Source organism: Sminthopsis crassicaudata, chromosome 3 (genome assembly GCF_048593235.1).
Source record: "Sminthopsis crassicaudata isolate SCR6 chromosome 3, ASM4859323v1, whole genome shotgun sequence".
Classification (NCBI taxonomy): domain Eukaryota; kingdom Metazoa; phylum Chordata; class Mammalia; order Dasyuromorphia; family Dasyuridae; genus Sminthopsis; species Sminthopsis crassicaudata.
The window spans coordinates 270,517,070-270,541,508 of NC_133619.1; the positions used below are offsets into that span (position 1 = coordinate 270,517,070).

At 32.8% G+C, this 24,439-nt stretch overlaps 1 protein-coding gene across 4 annotated transcripts in view; it reads right to left on the bottom strand.

The window, feature by feature from the left end:
* KDM6A (lysine demethylase 6A) overlaps positions 1-24,439 on the bottom strand; it is a 240,344-nt gene that overhangs the window by 107,022 nt on the left and 108,883 nt on the right. For all 4 annotated transcript variants that reach the window (XM_074300796.1, XM_074300793.1, XM_074300795.1 and 1 more), the window contains exons 5-6: positions 16,661-16,719; positions 6,434-6,554 (exon numbers count right to left, since the gene is read on the bottom strand). In XM_074300796.1, the coding sequence (XP_074156897.1) occupies positions 6,434-6,554; positions 16,661-16,719 (180 nt within the window). The remainder of the gene's footprint in view (positions 1-6,433; positions 6,555-16,660; positions 16,720-24,439) is intronic.

Below are 24,439 nucleotides of genomic sequence, written 5' to 3' on the forward strand. Positions count from 1 at the left end.
GGAAAATAAAAATTAAAATTCAAAATGATCTTGACAAGGTAAGACTCTACGCAAAGAAAATATCTACCTCAAAGGACTTACATTCTACTGAGGGAAATCTTCAACCACCTGAATTTGTATTCAGGAAAGGTTATTTTTGGTTCATAAATTTACAATGACACTAAAAACTCTCGTTTGGTATTTGAAGTCTTTTGTAAAATGGCTCTGGTGTAAAATATTTAAGCATTAAAGTTGAATGTACATTATTTTATCTCACTAACTAACTGGCCTGTTTGCTACTGCTCAGACACAACTAACAGATTTCATTTGCTGATCTACATATCCTTTTCAACATTCATTTGGAAAAAAAAAAAAAAAAAGAAGAACAACAGCACAAAGTTTGTCAATATGAAGAGTTCCCAGGAAGGTTAGCTATTACTGCTTGCAATGAATAATCAAATACAGTATATTTATAGAAATTGATAAACATAATAACTTTAAAAATATATTAAAGATGTATTGAAAATATGAGATACAACAAAGAAATAATTGCAAAGTCTCACAATTTGCCAAATGGAATTCGTCAAAATCTGTATAAAATGACCTATGTGGCCCTTTCCCCTCCATATGTATGTTGGTTGAGTGTCCAGTCCATATAGAAAGTAAAACATCTACTCATGATTTTAATCCATCTAAAGGTTGTAGGATCACATGTTTTATATATATATTAAAGTCTTTTTTCCCATTTCAGGAGCAATTAAAATATGCTATAATTTTTCTGTTTGATTTCTGCTGGGTGATAAAAAGCTTTTTAATGGTCTGAGAAATCAGAAATGAATGTGCATACAAAAAAAATTTGAATGAAATAAGTCTTCTCTCTCCCCTAGATGCTTTTTCCCTCTTTTGTTATTGCTATTATTGTGAAACAATTCAGAGTTCAATGTTAAATCAGGGTTTTATATTTATATTTCAAATCAGGTCCTCCTGAATATAAGGCCAGTACTCTACCCACTGCACCACCAAGCTGTCCATCCTTGGATGCTTTCAAATGACAAGGACTGCTTGTCCAGTAGCTGTCCAGTAGCCAACAACAACTATGAGGCAACTAGATAGTTCAGTGGATACAGTGTTCAGTCTGAAGTCATTAAAACCCGAGGTTGAAATCCAGGCTCAGATATATAATGCTGGGTAAGTCACTTAACCTGAACTAGAAATGGAAATGTCAAACCACGTTAGTATTTTAGCTCTGATGATAGTTTTGATATGCTATGTGTCCAACAGAGTCACAAAAAGTCAGATACAACTGCAGTTAAGAACACTTGCACTTCTGCAACTTTTATCTCTGTCTCCCCCCTCCCACACTTCCCAAGAATAATTATCCTTATGTGAGAGGGCACAGGTGAGTGGTGATACTCTGAAATCCATCAGATTCCACTGCTCAATGTAGTCTTGAAGAAAGTGGCATAATCCATTGTTATCTAACGTCATAAGAAGCAGAGCCCAATTAGAAGATCATGCTTCAGTCCTAGAAAATAATTTGCTTGAATCAACCTAACAAGATAAATCAGAATCTGACCAAAGGATTGAATTGTCCATTCATTATATCACACACATAAGTAAACATAGGGAAATTTTCAAATGAAGAAAAGAACATCTAGGACAAAGAAATATTCCCCACCATCAAATGGAAGATTGTTTTTTATAGAAAGCACTTCAAATAAGTTTGGGTTCAATCTTCTCAGAGAATAAGTTAGTTCAAGACAGGAAGGTGTGCCATCTAACATTAGGTGGAGGTTGTGCTCTGGTCTTTCCTGTATTTTCTTAGAAATATCACTTTATAGGGGCAGCTAGTTAGTGTAGTGGATAGAATACCAGCCCTGGTATCAGAATGACCTGAGTTCAAATCTGGACTCAGACACTTAAAACTCTTCCTTGCTGTATGACCCTGGTCAAGTCACTTAATCCCAATTGCCTCAGCAAAAAAAGTTCACTTTGTGAAAGTTAGCTTATGGTAATCATCAGTACATATTAAGGATTGGATTCCTGAGCAAAATAGTCAGTTCTGATAATACAAATCTATTGTAATATATGCATGATTCTCTCAGATTTTCTCTCTCAATAGCATAAAAGAAAATTCTCAAATATTCAAATTGCCATCTACAAGTGAAGCAATAAAAAATACTGAGAAAGCAGAAAATTGAACTATTTTTCACATTAACTCAAAAATTATGACCCTTTCTGCCAATCCATTTCACCACCCCCCAGGATAAAATATCATATTTATTGTCTGTCTTCTAGTGCTATAGGAGCTACATGTGGAAGATAATCATCCTCACCCTGTGTTTTCCACCACTGAGAAAGCCATGGCTCCCACATCTCCCCAAAATTGAATGGATGCTACTTTGCCAGACTTGCTCAACCCAGTTTTCAGGCAAGGCCAAGGCCATTATTTAGGGGTTTTATACTATCAGATGATTTTTAAGAATAGATATGATTATAGCAGAATTAACTATACTTGAAATTCCAGCACTTCTACTTATCCCCTAGTACTCTAAAATCCATCTACCCTCCAATAATCCAGTCTATTAGTCCAGTGTTGGTTTTAAAAATACCTAACATGAAAAATTTTTATCTTAGAAATAAAACAAAATCAGAGTAAAATGTTACTTTTACAAAATTAAACAATCTCCATAATTGAGCTTCACATTCCCCATCTGGAGGCAAACTATTTGCCCAACTCAAAATTCCAATCAAAAACACATGAATATATATATATATATGAAATCACATCCCTCAACTGCCTTACTGTAACTAACTATATCTAGGCCTAAAGCTCCAGACACATTCTCTCAACTTCATTCTCCAGTAAACTCCAGTCTTTCTTGAATCATCTCAACTTTTTCAATTGTTCCTTTTCCATACAAAATATCCTTTACATGAACAACACTACCCTCTATGTAGTCCTTTCTAATGAAATGGAAGCTTTTTGAGGACATTGACCATTGGTTGGCAATTAATAAGCACAAGATAAATAAATTTACATATTCATATGATCAAAAGATCATAGATACAAGGATGCTAAGAAGGCCCCATCATCTTATTTTAGAAATGGAGAAACTGAAACAAGGAAAATAAAATGACTTGCTCAAGACCACATAGAATATATATTATTAGCAGAGGCAGCATATGAACTTAGATGTTCCAAATTAGTAGCTAGAAACAAAATCAATGATCTCCACGCAATTACATTTGGGAGAAGAAAAAAAAAAAAAAAAAAAAAGAATGGATCAAATTTTAAGTTATGTAAAAAATATCTAGATATCAAGAAGCTCACCATCATGAAAAAAAAAACCACAAAATTTAAAGAAATTGAATTAAAAATAAGGAAATTAATCAAAAGAACTAAAAAGATTTAAATGGAATAAATATACTTACAAGAAAGAAAATGCTTATATTAATAGTACTAATATTAGTGTGAGAAATGGGGAAATATGATCAGAATTGTTTTATACACACACACACACACACACACACACACACACACACCCTATATACCTGGGTTCATGTAAAAAGTTCTCCAGTGAAAAGGGATCATGAGTGATAAAAATTTTAAACTCTGCTCTATAGTAATAGAGAAGATAGGGACTATAATTCCTGAGGAAAGGAGAGCTTAAATCAAAGACAATGATTTCTAAGACATAGTCAATAATAAGGTAAAGTAAAAGCAGCAACCCAACTGAATTCTCCCAATATTTCCCACCAAATAATTTTAAATGAAAACTTCATGTCACAAATTCTGAAATAGTAGAGACAAGAAATGATCAGGGTTGAGATATTTTTTCCAGCCCAAGACATGTAAGGAGATGTGTGTGACACTGGGATGGGGGGCCCAGGTCAGAAGTACATACACTACCAGACAACACTTGTGGTAGGCTTTGAAGGCAGTGCAATAATAACAGCTCTGAAAATCTCTTACCTCAGAGATGGTCCAGAGCAAAGAGGAGTACAAGAGATTTGATCATAGTTCAGAGTCAAGAGGAAACCTAGTGCTTGAGATTATAAGAGATCAGAGGCCCTTCCTGGGTAAAGATCAAAGAGTAGTGATCACTCCTCTCCCCAATCACACCACTCAGAAGAATCAAAAACTTATAGATCCCCATAAGTAGCTGTGAAAACAAAGCATGACAAAGCTGTAGCTTGAGACATTCCCTTCCCTACTCCCAGGTGAATAGAGATGAATCTCAAAAGAGGAAAAAATAAACAACAAAAAAGCTGGCCGGTAAAAAGCTAGTGTTTACAAATTCAGAAGCAGACAACTTCATGAAAATAGCTATAAGCAGAGTCTCAGAGGAAAATGCAAACAGGATACAAGCCCAAAAAGAATTCCAGGAAAAAAGTTAAACAGATAAGAGGAAAGACACTAGACATCATATTTCAAAAAATATAAAGGAAAATGAAAAGATCCAAGATTCGCCTCCTGAAAGAGATCCCAAAATAAAAACTCCCAGGAATATTACAGCCAAAATTCAGAGTTACCAGGCAGGTCTTTTGAAAAAGCAGCCAGAAGGAAATCATTTAAACACCATGGAATGAGAATCAGGATCATGTAAGATTAAGAAGCTACATTAAGTATAGAAATCATAATTAAAGGGATAATAGGTGATAAGATCATGAAGGGAAGACAAAGAACATGGTGCAGGGGCCAGAGAATCAAGGAAGGAAAAAAATTCAGGGATAAAAAGATGAGAGGCAAGGTTAAAAGAACTAATCTGAACTCAAAATACAATAAACTTTTGAGACATGAACCCCCTTTTCAAAAATGTAATGTTTGTAACAATAAATTATGTGTATGTATATGTATGTGTGATATGGGTAGATAAATCAATATAAACCAAAGTTCATGGACTCAGAATCTCTGCTCTAAAAGATCTGGTTCTGCTGGTTCTATGAAGGCAAGAGATGTGTGTGTAGATTAATTTTTTGGAATGCAAGAACAGGAAAACCTATTATAAAATATGCAACTGGTCTAATTAGATGGGAATATTTTTATTAATGCCAAATTACATTCAAGCAAAATTAATAAAAAATAACTGATTACCAAATTAGAGAATGAGATTAAGAATAAAGTGTTAAAGTTAAGCTATACTAGGAAACTGATTTTACATCCCAGGGGGGAAAAAAGATACAAAACAAAACAAAACAAAACAAAACAAAACAAAACAAAAAAAAAAAAAAAAAAAAAAAAAAAAAAGTCTGATTCTTTAATTTCTACACAAAAAGATAAAGTGGTATGTTCAATCAGGAATACTATCAACAATCTAGATGAAACTAAACATTCCTTCTTCATATAATTAAGTTTTTCGTTTGTTTTTTTTTTTTAATTTCTCTAAACAAACCTTTAAGGTTTTCAAAATACTTGTGAATCATGGAATCACTGTACTGACCACTTATCCTTGCCATAAAAAGTCTTTGCCCTGCCACTTCTAGAGTTAAGCGCTTTCTTTTACTTTTATTCCTTGGCAAAAAAAAAAAAAAAAAAAAAAGCTAATACTTGTTCTACAATTCTTTATCATATTGCCAACACCTTAACTTAATCTATCTTAAATGTCTATGTCTTAAATGTTAATGACCTAAATAAGGTACTCTCTACTAACATTTGGCTTTATGATGTTAGTGAATTGCATATTTATCTTTTACATATCTATCATCATCAATATTATGTACTTATAGTTTTCTAGCAAATAAATACATGAAAGCAATTAATTGTCAATATGTGCCTTTTTCTAATGATCATAAAAATACATTTAGAGCTTCAAGGGACCTTGTAGATTATATCTTGCTCAACTAAATCATAATTTTATATAAGAAAATAACAGTAAAAAAATTTAGTTCCCTTGAGAATTTAAAAATAAAATTACTATTCCTTACCTAATCGAACTTAGATTACTAATTTAATTACATATTATTTCTGTTAGTTAAGGAAAATTTTGCTTATTTTTGTGACTAATCAAACATCTTTTTCTTCAAATTTTCTGGTGATCCTTTCAAGAAATACTTTTTATTGATACATGTTAACATTAATAAGGACAAGAACCCAAGAAAGGAGAATACAATTCTTAACAATGTACTAATTCTTGTTCAAATTTAATGTCTATGAAAATATTTGATACATTACCAAATAAGTCATATTATATTGACATATTATTCTTCTGAAAATCACATTTTCTTACTGTTCAAAATCAGATTTTTCCCACAAGTTTTTTGTTGCTATAATAAGGGATCAAAAAGTCTTATTTCTGAACATTTTCGTTCTTGAATAATATACAAAAGGTTTATCACTTAAAAATTACAGCTTTTGAACTGCTGATATAAACTCCAACATTATACATGTTTAAGAAACTAGACAAAATAACAATTTTATCTGGAGGCAGGGAAATAAGAAATAAGAACCTACCTTTAAACTAGACTCATAGTCTGTATTCACTTTGAACATTAGCCCAAGTCGTAAATGAATTTCCTTGGCTCGACAAAAGCTGGGATCAACATAAAGCACCTCCTGAAATGCTTTAATTGCCCTGGAATAAATAGACATAAATGATATCACTTTTTCTTTTTGGCAATTTACACACATGTATTTGCTAAGGAGTATAGTATAAATCATATTTTAATTCAATACCATTTTAAATCTAAAAAAAAAAAAAATGTATGTGGAGCACCAACAACATGCAAAGCACTGCTTTGGTCATTGAGTAGTTATTGACAGATCCAAAATGAGGTCTTTTATTCTGCACCTTGCTGCCCCCCCCCACCTTGCTACAATAATTTGAGGAGGAAGGGTAAAAAAAGTACTTCTTCATTTATAAAAAGCACTGACAGAAATATCTTCAAAAGATTATTTAGAAGAAGAAAATGGAAAAGACTGGTTCTGCAGGTGACAGAAATAGTAGCCAATGTGAATATACAAAACAAATGTGAGATACCAATTACCACTTTTAACAGGGTGTCATTCTCCAATTATTTGATTCCTTTTTCACCTAAACAAAATCATGGGACTTAAGAAATTTACAGAAATCTGTTTCCCAGATAGATTTTTTTTTCTTAAATCATTGCTGTATTATTGATCCCTGTCTACTATCCTTTAAAAGGAGACAGACCAGAATTTAGCTTATGCTTACTGACTTCACCTGAAAATTCCTACATCTACTTCTTTTTCTTTCGATATACCATGAACGAAAAACAGCACAATGCAGGTCACAAGCAAGGACTAGAACCAAAAGACCCTCATGCATGACTCACCCATTAGTCACAGGGCCCAGAGGCAGTCATTGAAGGTCTCTGAACCTAAGTTTCCCCACCTCTACAATGAGGCCAACAACAAAACTAATAAGATGGGGAAAATAAATTGAAAGTATTTGGTAATGGGGCAGCAAGGTGGCACAGTGGATAGAGCACTAGCCTTGAATTCAAGAGGACCCGAGTTCAAATCTGACCTCAGACACATAACACTTCCTAGCTGTGTGACCCTGGGGAAGTCACTTAACCCCAGCATTGGGAGGGGGGGGGGAATTTATTTGGTAACTTTAAAGTATTTTATAAAAATATGTTATTAGGCCCATTTGAGCATAACAGGTTCTCTTTTATTTTTTTCTCCTTTTCTTTTTAATAATCTAGATAATAATTAATCTCTTGGAGTTCAAATTATTTTGTCCTGAGAACAGTAAATGGATCAATACCCTAAGCACTTCCTATCATCAAAATACTTCCACAGAGCTAAACAATTAACTCATAATCACTATTAGTCCAAATAAATAAGAAAATATTTTTTTTTAATTGGAGAGGACAATAGAGAGTAAGAGGAGGAGATCAAAAGGGAAGAGAGAAAAATAAAATCAAATGATGAGGAAAGTAAATATAAAATTTGGAGAATTACAGAAGTAGAGTCAGAAAAGACCTCAGTTTATAGTCTATCCCATATAAAGAATTTCTTTCTTTTTTTAATTTGAAATAGCCCAGCTATACAGTAAACATTCAAACTTTGCTTAAATATAGTATCACCTAGTTGAGTAGCCAATTCTAGTTTTCAATAGGTATAGTAACACTTTTTTAGCACATTAGTGTCCTGAATTTATCCCCATTACTTCTGTTTCTCATGCAATCATAAAGAAAATGAATCCTTTTTTTCACATGATCTTCAAAATAACCAAATTGCTATCCCTCTCTCTCCCCAAAGTCTTTGGTCTTCCCAGCACAACATTCCCAATTATTTCAAATACCTTTCTCCAGTCTTGTAGCGCCCTTCTGTTGTTAATGGACTTTAAAAGATTACTAATTAAGCAATCACTTCAGTCACTTCAGGGGATGCAATTAATCTGAATCACTAGATTTGAACTTAACTCTATTAATCCAGATTTTTGCTGTACTGTCCAAAGAGCATTCACTTTGTACAAAATAAAATAAGTTGTTCATCAGATTTGCCTACCCTGTCACCATGAACCATCACACCCATTTCAAGGAAAAATATTAATCTTTTTTGGATATTTTATTTTTGTTGATATACATTATTGTCTACATCACTCTGAGTTTAGGCATTTCTGTTGCATTTTTTTTTAACAAAACTGTACTAGGATTACTTTATCCATACTCTTGCTACCCACCATTCCTTCAGTATTCTATACACCACCTAACGTTCTGACCTACTCTCCAATCTCTTTTAGAAAGCATCTCTTTTTGCATCATTGGCTTTGGCTCTGTTTGAGACTTCAAAACAGAATCCTTTGGGTTTTCCATTCCTTTTGGGCTAAAACTTCAGCTATTCCTTCGAACCATCTGAAATTTGCTCTTCCACAATTTAGAGCACATGTCAGCTTATTCCAAGTTGTCTTCTCTTTGCCTATTCTTGTGGGCAGAAGTGTTATTTTTGTAAATATCCAACAGTATTTGGTGATTGATAAATGGTTGTTTAACTGAAACAGAATTAGGTTCTTCAACACCTTCCAGCCAACTATTTCTCCCTATTGACAAAAGTCAGAACTAGAACAGAATATTGTTTCCACAATGTTTTTTTAAAAGCATATTTTTGATAAGCTTTTTTTATGTCACTGATATATGTTCCATATTTTTAGATGAGGAAATTACTAGCTGTAGTTATGTGTCATAGTGATAAACAAGTTAGGAAGACATCTTCCTGAGCTAAAATATAACACACACACACACACACACACACACACACACAATTATAGATACAAAATCCAGCATTTTGAGAGCGAATCTTTCTTTTCCTTTGTCCCTCTCTTCTAGGGTACAAGGAATTTCTTTCTTACTCACTTCGCCAATTTATGACAGCATTTTGTAGAAGTGATGCTATGCCATGCAGACATGCACAGGGGAAAACAGTATGAGGACACCATTAAAAGACAAACAAGACACTAGAGCATCAGAAACATGAACTGCCTTGGCCCCATGTGTTTCCCAAGTATACACCTCCCTAGTGGTATAGTCTTTTTATGTATGCTACTCTTCCAAATGAAGCTGTATTTTACTTATGGGAGAAACACATGTTTACGGAGGGAATATTTTCTTATGGCTATGCCATTTAATCAAACTGCTTTGCTTTCCATTAAATAACTCAACTCCCTTAACCACTGAAGGTAAAACCACAGGTGCTCATGAGCTTTAGTTATTTTACTTAGAATTTGGATATAATTTGTAAATGAAAATGAGAATAAGGCAGAGTCAAAGACTATACTGTAAGGAATTATAAAGAGTATTTCAGCTGCCACTATGGAAAATCAGTAACTTTTTTCTTTTTCTTTTCAAGCAAAATTAATACCTTTTCTAGGATGTTTCCTTAAAAATGTCAGATCATGTTTTTTCTGAGAAGTTTTATATGCTTGAATGCTTAAGTACTAAATCTATTACATTACTGTGATCATTAGGAATATGCATACTAATAAGCAGAATGAAGGTTAGATTACTATATTACTAATGCCTACCTACACACCTTTAACAATTTTTTTTTTAAATTATGCATAATCTAAACCAGGGGTTCTCTAACTACGCCCGCAGGCCAGATGCAGCATGCTGATGTTTATGCGGCCCACCGGGTTATGGCAAATGGGCTGAGGGGTAGAGACAGTTTTGTTTTCACTATGGTCAGCCTCCAACAGTCTGAGGGACAGTGAACTGGCCCCCTATTTAAAAAGTTTGAGGACCACTGACCTAAACTTCTTGCTTGTGACATAAATGTAGATAGCTTGTCTGAAATAACCTGAGTTAAAATCTTATCTTATAAGGAAGTCTCTTAATGTGTCTGCCTCAGTTTTCTCATTTGTAAAATTTAGGTGATTATAATAGCTAATTCCTAGGATTACTCTGAAAATGAAATACAACAATACACTTCTTGGGTATTATATTCTGAGCTTATTTCTTTTCCTTTAAGCTACCTGCATTCACTAGTAGGGAATGAGTTGATATCTTCAATTAGAATGGTTTATATGATATCGGAATCCACTGGTGTAGATTCTCAGATGTATTACAGTGACTGGAACTGCCTGTTAGGATTACTGTCCAAATGAAGAAAATACCACGTGGGTCATATATGACTCACCTGAGAAGGTATATTTCTGAGAAAGTAATCAAGATGACTGGATATACAAACTACTCAAATTAATAGCTTTTGGCTTTCAATGGAGTTAAAAACTATAAGCTAAAAATTCCTTATTGCAGAGAGATACTGCTGAAGAGACAATCTATGACAGAATTCGGTATTTCTAACACTAAGGAAATGGAAAGAGGAAGAGAGTTAATAAATGTTAACTGAACAAATGGAAATACTGCTATCCCATTTTCAAGATCCTCATTGCTAACTGCTAACTCTCAGTTAAACAAAACATAACAAATAATGGAAAATTTACTTTAACTATAAATTTGGATTCCCAATCCACTAAGGGATATTTCCATACATATATTAATTGAAGTAGCATATTGCCTATTGTCCAACACATTGCTCTCTTCTCAATAGATTGACGACAAACTTATTTTAAAAGTTCATTTTCGCAGTTCATTTTTCTCAATTTTTTATAAAGTTTATCTCATTCCTCTTTATCCATTTTCCTTTCCCTGCCCTCTAAATTTACAGGATTCAAATCTGGCCTCAGTCACTTAACATTTCCTGGCTATGTGACTCTAGGCAAGTCATTTGACTCCAATTGCCCCCAGCAAAAAATAAATAAACAAACAAACAAACAAACAAATAAATGAGCAAATAAAATAAATAAATAAGAAACCCATTCACATGTCATTTTAGTCATTGTAAATTTATTATTTATTTCACAGTTTACTGAATATGGTTGAAACAGAGATGAAGAAACAAGTGTAGCAAGGTATAGGACACCAAGCATATTTTAGCACCTACTATGATATTTCAATTAATCCTCACAACTCACTATGGTTATTATCTCCATTTTATAATTGAGAAAACTGAGGCAAAGGGTAAATTTTATCCAGGATCATACAGGTAGTATCTGAGGCAAAATATGAACTCAGTTTTCCCTTCTATACCAAGTACTCCATGTCCTGTGAAAACCTTTCATAAAATTTAAGTTAAAAAAAGTCTTATATTTGATTTCTAAGTTTAAGTCTCTACTTTTATAACAAAATTCTATTACACATCATCAATCAAAATATAAGAAAATATAAGAAAGAAAAACTAGCACCTAGTACTTTACCAATTATAAAATTTCAATCAGTAGGATTTCTAATCTTTTATCTTTTCCTACACCAAAATATGTTAGTTAACCTAATAGTTATATACAGTTTACAGAGTTATATACAGTTTATACAGGTTAACCACATAATACAATTTTCAAAATTTGTTAAGTAGAATAAATACATAGGAAAAATAAATCTTTCTCCAAACCTTCATGTCTAAAAAGTATATTTTTAAAACCCACTCTCCAATTCTTATTTGTGACAATTTATTGTGACAAAAACCCTAAACTTGAAATCAAGACCCAAAGTTCAAATTTATAATTCATATCAAGTCCAATTTTAAATCAAGTCCAATATTTAATAACTAAAATTTAAAATTTCTATGTAATTTGACATTCTTACTAAAGATATTCTTTGTATTACATTAGTTTGAGAGTATTCATCCTTTATAAAGCTAAATAATAATACTAATAAAGTACTGAATTTTTTAAAAAGAGGCTTGTGTTCATTTTGGGGAATATTACCTACATCAAATTGATATAGCTAAATTAAGAATTCAGAAATAATAGCAGCCTAAAGTGATTAATCAAATTTATAAGAGACAGGGATGAAGACAGAACCAGGCAGGCATATCACTGGTGTTCTGAGAAATTACCTCTATCAATGCACAAAAGCTGTCAATTACTGTATACTTCAGAGAGTTACCTATACCAGATACATGTCCAAAGTGGGATTTGAGGGTCACCTAAATGGCACAGGTGATAGGCACCAACCCTGAAATCAGAAGAACTTGAGTTCAAATCCAGCATCAGATACCAAACTTACTAATTAGCTGTATGATCCTGGGGGCAAGCCACTTAACCCTAATTGCCTCCAAAAAACCAAAACAAAGCAACAACAAAAAATGTGGGATGTGAAGCCCCTAGTCAGTTTTCTATTTATTGCACACGAAGCTAACAATCATAAAATAATATTAAATGTAATTAAATCTAAATAATAAATTCAATAAGGGTAAGTATCAAGAAATGTATTTGGGCTTAAAAAAAATTGGTCATCAACATTTCAAAAGAAAATATCTAAAGGCATAAATGGACAGACTCAATATCAATTACTGGAAGGACTTAAGATACAGTGACTGCTTTTGCCTTTTTTTTTTTTTTTTTTTTTTTTAATTTTTTCTGTTCATGGTAGCTGATGTACATTGTAGAAATTCAATAAATGCACAATGGCCAATTCCAATAGACTTGTGATAGAAAGAGAGCCATTTACATACAGAAAGAGTACAATGGAAACTCAATGTGGATCATAACATTATTTTCACCTTTTTGGTTTTTTATTATTTTTTGCTTGCTTTTTTCTTTCTAATTTTTTTTCCCTTTTTGATCTGATTTTTCTTATACGGCATGAAAAATATGAAAATATGCTTATAAAAATTGTACATGCTTAACCTTTATTGGATTATTTGCTGTCTAGGGAAAGGGAATGGGGGGAAGGAGGGAGAAAAATTTGAAACACAAGGTTTTGCAAGGATGAATGCTGAAAACTATTTTTGTATGTATTTTGAAAATAAAAAGTTACAAATCACTATTGATCAGAGAAATGCAAATTAATACAACTCAGACACCACTACACGCAACCTCTCAGATTGGCTAAGATGAGAGGAAAAGATAATAATAAATGTTGGAGGGGATGCGGGGAAACAGGGAGAATGATACACTGGTTAGTGGAACTATGAACAGATCCAACTATTTTCTGGAGGCCAATTTGGAACTATGCTCAAAAAGTTATCACTGTGCATATCCTTTGACCCAGCAATGTTTCTACTTAAAGGAGGGAAAGGAACCCACATGTGCAAAAATGTTTGTGGCAGCCCTTTTTATAGTAGCTGGAAACAGAGTGGATGTCCATCAATTGGAGAATGACTAAATAAATTACGGTATATGAATATTATGGAATATTGTCGTTCTGTAAGAAACTACCAACAGGATGATTTCAGAGAAGCCTGGAGAGACTTGCATGAACTGATGCTAAGTGAAATGAGCAGAACCAGGAGATAATTATACATTATACTATAATCAATTCTGATGGACATGGCTCTCCAATAATGCAATGATTCAAACCAGTCCCAATTGTTCAATGATGAAGAAAGCCATATACACCCAGAGAGAGGCCTGCCTGTGGGAACTGAGTGTGGAACACAACATAGGATTTTCACGCTTTTTGTTGATGTTTGCTTGCATTTTGTTTTCCTTCTCAGGTTTTTTTTTTTCTCCCCTAGAAATGATTTTTCTTGTGCAGGAAGATAACTGTATAAATATGTATACATATATTGGATTTAACATATTTTTTAACATATTTAATATGTATTGGACTACCAGCCATATTTAGGGGAGGAGATGGGGAGGAGGGAAAAATTTGGAACACAAAGTTTTGTAAGGTTCCAATGTTGGAATATTCTCGATACATATGTTTTGTAAATAAAAAGCTTTAAAAAAATAAAATAAAAAGTTATTATTATTTAAAAAAAAAAAAAAAAACAACCTATGATTAACAAAAGGAGCTAATGCTAGCTTCAAAATACCCGAAAAGGATGCAGAAAAGCTTTCTGAAGTGTAAGGTAACAGATAACTAACATAAATTGCTGGCTCTTCCATTTTTAATGGATATTATTTGTTATATTAAAAAGCACTGATGGACTGAAATGTTCTGCCAATTACTGGACAAGAGATAAAGTATTTTAGAGTATTGAACTACATATAAATTTTTTTTACAACACAACCATGAGAGTGATTTTGTTTTGCTTGAATGTGAACACTTTAATGTAGTGGTCTATGTTCTATTGTTTTTGGTATTTGATAAATATTTTTGATATTTAACACAATTTTTTCATATTTGTCAGGTTCATCAACACTGATATCCCAATATAGTATTCTAATAAAGCTATATAAAAGTAATTAAGCCATACCCAAACTGCTGGGCACTGAAATTATTTTCAACATTTTTGCAGTGAGAAATAATGTTGCTACAAAGGTCTCTGAATATGTATATATGTGTGTGTGTCTATGTGTGTATTTTTCAACAATAATTTCAAAGCATATCCAAAGGCTATAACTTGCCTTTTAATTTTTATAGAATGCTTTGTCTCCCAGTTCACATTTTAACACATAGTGTCATTCGTTAAGGATTAAATTTGTTGTTCTATAACCATTATGTTTTTGTAAAAATAACCTTTTTAATATACGAAGGTCTCTTATCAGATGACATGCCACTTATATCACTATGCATTATTCACTGATTGTTAGTGAACCTGAATATTTTTCAAGCTATTAAAACTTATATTTCTACAAGGTTTTTGTTAATAGTATTTGACATCTTTATCACATTGGCTAATGCTATTGAATACTTTTGCTGGCACCTTAAATTTTTGTGTTACATTTACCATAAATATTTTCTCTGGCTACAATTTTCCTTTAAGTAAAAATTTTTTTTATACCATTTATTTGGTCTTGTCCAAAACAATTTTTTGTAACAAGAATACAACACTAACACCCATACCCAAAGATAAAATATATTAGACCTAGCTAGAACTTAATGTAGCAAATAAAGTGAAATTTTGGAGATTTTTTGGCCATAACGCTAACTAATTTTCCCAATTTCATGTATTCAATAATAAAGGAATACTTTACCAACTTAAAAATTTTCTAGTTACTCAAACACCAATTTTAATGTCTAAATGATTTGTCTATAGTATCCTTTCTATTCATTTATTTTATATTTTTTGAGTAACAGAAGACAAACATTGCTTAAGTACTCTGCACTCCCACTCCCCTTCTGCAGAATACCACATGACATTGATTATACTTGTTTCATTTACATATTTATGTTATAAAGGATCTGAACAGCCATTGTGTTTATATCTTCTTTTATAGCTGTAGTAACAATTTACTAGTTGTCTTCATGTAGTGTTACCTCTAAAAAAAGTAATTTCTTCAAAAGAGGGCACAGACAGACAGACACTTTCATTTATGTCTTGAAATAATTAAAGATGTCAAAACAATGCTAGTAAGGCTATGTTAAATATCTCCAAAAAGAACTGTTAAATTGTTAAATCTTTTTAGCAGAGCAATTTACTTTTTTACTACAGCTTACGAAGGGGGCAGAAATTTATTACCTTCATAAAAATTAAAGTAAAGTCGAAGTTCTTTTTCCATGGGATAATATATTACTAAAAATAAGTGTAAAGTATTACAAAGAAGAAAAGCTATAGATGCAAAGGTAGCTCCTAGAATAGTGCCTGGCATAAAATAAGATGGCTCTCTAAATAAATTCTTACCTATTGATTTAACTTCTATCATTATTTTGGTGTAAGCATTTATTACTTAAATTTTTCTGTTGAGACTATTAAAATTTCTAGCTGTACTTCCATGACAAATCTTAAAATGCTTTTTCCTAACTATTGGACTGATATTTTCCCCAATACCATAAGAAGTATCAAAAATGAATCTTTGCTTTTAGTTTTTTGGTGGGATTCTCCTTATGTCTCAATAACAGGACTGCCTCATGACTAATTCACATAAGCCTTCTTCATCAATTCAAACTGATTATAAGGAAATTTAATAATCATCTAATCTAGAAATTAATGGAAACCTACCCAACACGGCATAGTGGTAGCACAGACAAAGCCAGAATTTAACCTCATGTTGATTCTAACTACAAATTCATCACACTTCCTACTACACAAATAATACTCTCTTTCTTTAGGTGACTATGACATTAGGCTTCAGGTGAGAATAAATAATAAATAAATATGACAACAGAAAGTGCATCTTTATAATCCTAAAATTATGGTATCTTTAAACCAACATTCTATTACTGCCACCCCACTCCCACAAATGTGAAGAGGCATTAAAATTAATGAACAAATGAACACATATTTTAGTAAAGAATTATCATTCATTTTAAATGGACTTACCATTGAAATGCATTGTAATGGAAGTAGACCAAACCAAGGCCATATAAAAAGGCAGCATTCTGTAAAGAAAAGAATTTTTTTTTTAATTTTTTTAGAAAGGCGTTTAGAACTCATTTTAGAAATCCAGTATCTGTAAGCAACTTAAGTTAGTGAAATTTTCTTGCACAGTATATTATTATTAAAGAATTTATTAATGAAATATGGATGAGAAAAAAGACAGAAGAAAATAAGAGTCCAAAAATCGCTACAGTAAAAACAGTGTAGTAAAATTTCATTTTATCAAACTTTTTAGTTTGATTTTCTAAAAAATCTAATAGCAGCATGCAGACAGAGTAAAATTCTGAATTCTTCATGAATTAAATCTTTATTGCAGTCTGTTTTCTGAATGAATTTACATTTTATTCTTCTTGAAATTTGTTCTGCCATTTCTCAAAAACCCAATTATATATTTTTTGCACTCTGCAACTTTCAATTTCATGTCCCTAATAACATGATGATTTTATCAAAGGAAAGAACAAATGTATTAAAATCTATACTACACCCCAAAACTATTTTCAGAAAAGCTAGGGATTTACTGGAATTTGTCACTGTTGCAGAAAAACCTAAAAACAGAGCAAGGCTTCATTTACAACTTTCCAAAGCACCTTATATTTGAGTATGTGGTATGATGCTTTGGAATAAACTATATTTCTATCAAACTGCTTTCCATTATCAACAAACAATAAGTCTATATAGCTAGCAGTTAGGATCTTTGAATTTTTAACAAATGCTATATTTGTATTTTTTGATACGAGGACCAGAAGAGAGAGTGGTACAAAGAGGTTAGAGGAAGGAAGGACACAAAACCCTTGGAATAATATGCATCGTCAAAGCTAAAGAAATTCTCATGCACAAAAATCTCCCCCCCCCCCCCAACACACATTCAATCACCTCCCAGTTCAAAAGTAGATAGCATTCGTCCTCACTGGTTCTCTGGGATCATGAATGAACATGACATTGAAAACAATTTAAGCCTTTCGAAATTGTTCAATTTTATACTTGCTTTTATAGTATCAGTTGTTTTATGGGTTCTCCTCATTTTATTTTGCATCAGTTATACAAATATTTCTAGGTCGGTCTCTCTCTTTTTTTTTTTTTTTTTAAACACAATGGCATTCTATTACATCCACAATATGCACAGTCATTCAAAGATCAAGTCAACAAGCATTTATTAAAGTTTCTGCTAGTTACTTTACTAGGTGCCAAAAGGACAACAATTCTATCAGTACTTTAAAAAAACAAATAAACAAACAAACAAACAAACAAAAAAACCCACCACCACTCACAATGCTGTAAGTCATTTGTCTTTTTGGAACTTAATTCTTTGATTTCTCTGAGGAATGAGCCTAGTTGTGATATTAATGGGTCAATAGAGATGCAGAGTTTTATTTTTTGACATACTTCCAAATTTCTTTTCAGAATATCAATTCACAGTTCCACAGTACTGCTATACCTATTTTCTCTAAAACTTTCTCAAATGTGTAATATTCCATTTCTATTAACTTTATCTATCTAAAGGGTATGTAGATGAACCTCTACATTAGAGTTGCTCTAATTGACATCTTGCCAATTATAGGTAATTTGGAGCAATTTTCTCTTATAATTCTATGAATTCTATAGAGATATTCCTTTGTCTATTTATATATTTTGGCCACTTATTAATTGGACAATGGTTCTTGTTCTTGTAAATCTCAATCAATTCTCATTTACCTTGGAAATGAGATCTTCTGCAAAGAAACTTGCTACAAGAATTTGGGGAGGTGGCCCAGTGGATAGAACAACAACCCTGATGTCAAGAGAAACAAGAGTTCAAAAATCCAGCCTCAGACATTTACTAGTTGTGTGATACTAAGCATGCACTTAACCTCCCTTAAAAAAATAATGAATGAATGAATGAATGAATGAATGAATTTGCAAGGTGGAGGGAATAGGAAGAAACATTTTTGTTAAAAGACATGTTATGGAATAGGGTATGAAACTGAGTAACAGAATTAATTATGACAACTATCAAGGTAAAAAGAGATGGTAGTTATGACTATACAAGTATAGAAGTATAGAAGTAAAAATCATATCAAGTCCTCTATGTTGATTTATGTTACCATAAATTAGATCCTAATATCTTCTTATTTAAAGGAACCCAAGGACCCCAGACCTCCTCAGGTACTGATGACAAAACTGTTATTTCACAAATCTCAAATTCCAACAAGTAAATCTTCCTGTGCACTACAAGCAATGTTTTGTAAAAATACAGAAATATGTTAATAGAAATGAAGAAAGAGAAATGGCATTCCCACCAATTTCGCAAGTAAAATTACAAAGTAGTAAACACTTTACATTTTAAAATGTAACAAATAAAAATATTAAGAACTGAAAGGCACCTCATAGGCTATCTAGTACAACTTCAATATAAATGAGTAAATGAGAAGTTAAATCATGTGTCCAAGGGTCATCAGGAATTTTAAAAGCCTATAATTAACAGAATCATTCCAGATCCTTTGTTCTTTCCACTTGCATTGTTTTCATCCTAAATTAATGCATGACTTACACGCAAAGTTTACATACTACAAAGCACCGATATATTAACAAAATTAACGTAGGTAACTCTTCACTACTCTGGATTTCTGTGAAATGGAAAGACTGGAGCAGATCTTTTATGACTATAACCAGTAATGATAAGATAATTGAGAATTAAAATAACTCTGAAGTTCCTCCCCATTTCTAATTTGAAAATTTCCTCTGCCACCATCACTTAGCAACATCTCCTTCCTTTATTGACTATCCATTAAAGAAACAACATGGTTAGTTATGGAGACCTGGAAAAAATGAGATCTGAGTTCAAATGTGACTTATTATCTTTGCAACCCTGATCAAGTCACTAAACCTCTGTTTCTCAGCTTCCTCAATTGTAAAGTGACAGAACCTGTCTTTCAAAAGTTGTTGTAAAGATCAAATAAGATATTTATAAAGTACATAGACAATGTCTGGCACACAATAGACACTTAATTTATCTTGTCTTCTACTATCCTAATAATTTATTTCCTGTTACCTACCATTCAGCTTCTGGTGACAGGTTACCTAACAACTGCAGGCTAATCTGTCCTTAATCCAGGAATTCAGTATTTCCCTCACAGAATCTCTACTCCAAAACCTGCCATACTTGAGGGTACCATTTTAGGGATCAAATTCATCTAACAACTATTATTATTTAGTATTCCATCTGCTATGAGAGACTAAAGTGAGATGGCAGATTAAAGGAAGAATCCCCACATTACCTTTTGAAACACTCTAAAATGGCATCTAAAATAAACTTCTGGAGTGTCAGAAGCAAGAAGGGGGAGGTGAAACATTTTTTGAGACCATTACAACTTTATGATCAGTATAGGTTCTTGGAGAAAAAAAGGCCAGTGTAGGAAAAAATTGAAGTGGGGGTAGGGAGGAGGCTAGAAAACCAGCAGGCCTTAAGAAGAAGCTATTGCAACAGTCTTAAGAGGTCTCAACTTATAACCTGGAAGGGAAAAGGTAATTTGTTATGGGCCAGAATTCTGAATTTGAAACAAGAATTCTTACAAGATGCTAACTCAGTGGAATTGATAGAGACAATGATTGTTTAGAATGGTGCTTAACAGTTCTCTAGTTCAGTACATGTACTTAGTACTTAATATAGTTACACAAGATTCACACCCACAACAAGAGAGCATATAAGCTCAGGAAAACTCAGCCAGCATCAGAACTAGGGAAGTCAGAAGTGGTGGCAAACTCTCCTCCTTTGCTTCTTCACTGAAATCAAGATCCAGAAGGCCTCCAGAAAACTAGCCAAGCCCCAAGAGAAGGAGATAGGACTTTGAAGGAGACAATAAGATTTGGATTTTATTCCCTAGCTATACTAGTGTGGTGATTACTAAATTGAAATGAAGGCTGCCTCCAGAGAACCCAAGAAAATCTCAACAGAGAACATTACATTTTAGAGAGAATATTGCAGTAACTGTTGGAAAGAATTATTAAGTTCCTCTATCAGCATTGCAGGAAGGAACCTGCATACACAAATCCAGGTCACAGTTCCAGGACATGGAAGAGCAGTTGGAAGAAGGCAGCAGGGAATTTTGCCCAAGATCCAGAGAATAGAGAATGACCATTGGCACTCACATGAGCAAAGTGGGATTTGTGGAATGCAGCCAAATCAATACTGAGCAGAAAATGTGTCTCCAAATGCAAAGAAAAGATTATTGAATTGAACATGCAACTGAAAAATGACTCCCAAAACCTCTCCACACGCAGAAACTAATTAAAAAGCTCTAATTAAATACCAAAGTGGATATTCTGAAAACTAATGAAAAAAAAATGATAAAATTCAAATTCTAGATAATTAAAACTAACAGATGCTTTGTTTGTTTTTTAATATGTTAAATAAGCTATTGGTTAATTTGATTGGGCGGGGAGAAGGAGAGAAAAAGGAGAAGAAAACCAAAGTGCCACTGTCAAAAGTGAAGACAAATGCAATGCACCAATGAAGATGACATTAAAGCAATTATTTGGAGCTATTTTGGCAAGTGATATATCAATAAAGTTAACAGTCTAAGCAAAATGAATTGTTTTCTTAAAAATACAAATTGCCCAGATTAGCAGAAGAAAACAGAACATTAAAATAACCTTATCTTATGAATGGAAAGTGAACAAGTCAGCAACAAATTCCCCAAGAAAATATTTCTCAGGACTAAAGAGATTAACACTTGAATTTTACCAAACATTTAAGAACAATTCTATTATTGTACAAAACAGGCAAAGGAGACCTACCAAATTCCTTTTATGAACACAAGTATACCTATATGAGGGAGAAAAACAACAACCACAACAACAACAAAAACTATTGACCAATTTCCCTAATCAATACTGATTCAAATATTTTAGCCAAAATACTGGCAAGGAGTTCACAGCAAAATATGACACAACTCACAAACTAGGCTAGGTAGGACTTGTATTAGAAGCACAGGACTATCAAAATCAAATCAATCAATATCAATAAAAATGTTTTGATGTCAGGGGATTAAAAAAAAAGTTTTCCACAAAATATTCCACAAAGAAAACCATTCCTATTTAAAACACCCCCCCCAAAAAATCTAAATTCTAAAGTAAACATACTTTGTAATGAGAATAAACTAAAATTCCCAATAAAATCAAGAGTGAAAAAAACATATCCATTATCAATATTATTACTTGACACTGTATTACAAACATTAGTTACACAAGTATAACAAGTAAAAGAACTGAAAAAAATAAGTAAAAAGGAAACAAAACTATCATTCTCTGCAGTTAAGTTTACTTATAGAGAACCTGAGAAAATCAACTAAAATAGTTGAAACAATTAACTTATGCTTCAAACTATATCAACTCATATGAAATCACTACTGATCAGAGAAATGCAAATTGAGATAACTCTGAGATACCACTACACACCTGTCAGATTGGCTAAGATGACAGGAACAAATAATGATGAATGTTGGAGGGGATGTGGGAAAACTGGGACACTAATACATTGTTGGTGGAGTTGTGAAAGAATCCGGCCATTCTGGAGAACAATTTTTTACTATGCCCAAAAAGTTATCAAACTGTGCATACCCTTTGATCCAGCAGTGCTACTACTGGGCTTATATCCCAAGGAAGTACTAAAGAAGGGAAAGGGATCTGTATGTGCCAAAATGTTTGTGGCAGCCCTTTTTGTAGTGGCTAGAAACTGGAAAATTAATGGATTCCCATCAATTGAAGAATGGTTGGATAAATTATGAATGATATGGAATATTATTCTGTAAGAAATGACCAACAGGATGAATACAGAGAGGCTTGGAGAGACTTACATCAACTGATGCTGAGTGAAATGAGCAGAACCAGAAGATCACTATACCCTTCAACAATAATACTGGATGAAGATGTATTCTGATGGAAGTGGATATCTTCAACATAAAGAAGATCCAACTCACTTCCAGCTGATCAATGATGGACAGAAACAACTACACCCAGAGAAGGAACACTGGGAATTGAATGTAAAATATTAGCACTACTGTCTATCTACCCAGGGTACTTATACCTTCAGAATCCAATACTTAACATGCAACAAGAAAATTGGATTTACACACATAATTATATCTAGGTTATACTGTAACACATGTAAAATGTATGAGATTGCCTGTCATCTAGGGGAGGGAGAAGAGGGAGAGAGGGGAAAATCTGGAAAAATGAATACAAGAGTTAATGTTATAAAAAAATTACTCATGCATATATACTGTCAAAGAAATTTATAATTATAAAATTAATAAAAAACCAAAAGAAAACTTGTGCTTCAAGGCAAAGGTCAGAGCTGCACAGAAAAGTTTGGGACACATAGTGAGGAAGAAAAAGAATGACAAAATAAATAAATAACCATAGCAAAGTTGCAACATATAAAATATAAATATAAAATAAACCCACATATATCTATATATCCACCATGAAGAAACAAACAGAATAAAACACATAGGAACCTATTTACCAGACAAATCCAGGAACTATAACAACATATAATTATATAACACCTTATTTTACACAAATAAAAGATAAATCTAAACAATTGGAGAAATATTAAATGCTCATGGGTAGGAGAGGTTCAGCCAATATTATGAAAGTTGAATATTCCAGCCAAATTAATTAACTATTCAGTGCCAAGCTACATTAGCAAAGAATTATCATACAGAGCTAGGGGGAAAAAAATTCATCTGCAAGAACAAAAAAGGAATGAAGATTATAAAGGGAATAATGCCTCTTCTTCCCCGCATCCCCCAGAAAAAAAAAAAAATGGAGTTAAAACTATTCAAAGGAAAGATTTAACTGGACAAGATATAAAAAGGATCATAGGACATAGTTATCATGAATAATCTTGGTTACATAAAATTAAGAAGATTTTGAACAAAGACAACCAAGGCAACCACAATTAGAATATAAGTAGAGGAAACGGGAAAATTTTTAGTAGCAAGTTTCTCTGATAAAGAGAATATATAGAAAATCAAACCAAATTTATAAAAACAAAGAGCCATTTTACAAAGGTCAAAGGATATTTCAGAAGTCAACTAATTGACAGTCATATGAAAATATGTTCTAAATTACTGACATAAAAACACAACAAATTCAGAATAAAACAACTTGTAGAGAGTATCATATCTCACACCCAATATATGGGCACTAACATGCCAGAAAAGGTAAATGACAAATGGTAAAGTGGCCATGCAAAAGTAGAAACACTAATTCATAGTTTGTGAAGTTGTGAATTGATTCAACCCACCCTAGAGAACAATTTAGAGCTATAATCCAAAAGGCTATATAAAACTGCCTATAATCTTTGAATCAGCGTGAGATGGTACAATGGATAGAATGTATAGCTTATGAGAGATTGGAAGGACTCCAAAATCATTCTCACTAGGCTGAAAGGGTTGTTCAGCTCAGTTCAGCTCAGATGGTGTCCAAAAAAGCCAGTGAGTGGTTTCAATCACAGCAGAACTAACACCCAGTGAGTTGGCTCAATAGCAGAAGAGAGCACAATTAACAGATTAACAACCCAAGAACCCGAGCTACTGCTTGGAGACAGCAGTAGGGTTACCTCTTGCTGTCAGCAAGACACCAAAGAAGGGACCCTTGTTTCAAGGCAAGGCTCAGAGCTGCACAAAGGAAGAGAAGGAATGAGGCAAAAAGAAAAGAAAGAGAAGAGAAGAGAAGAGA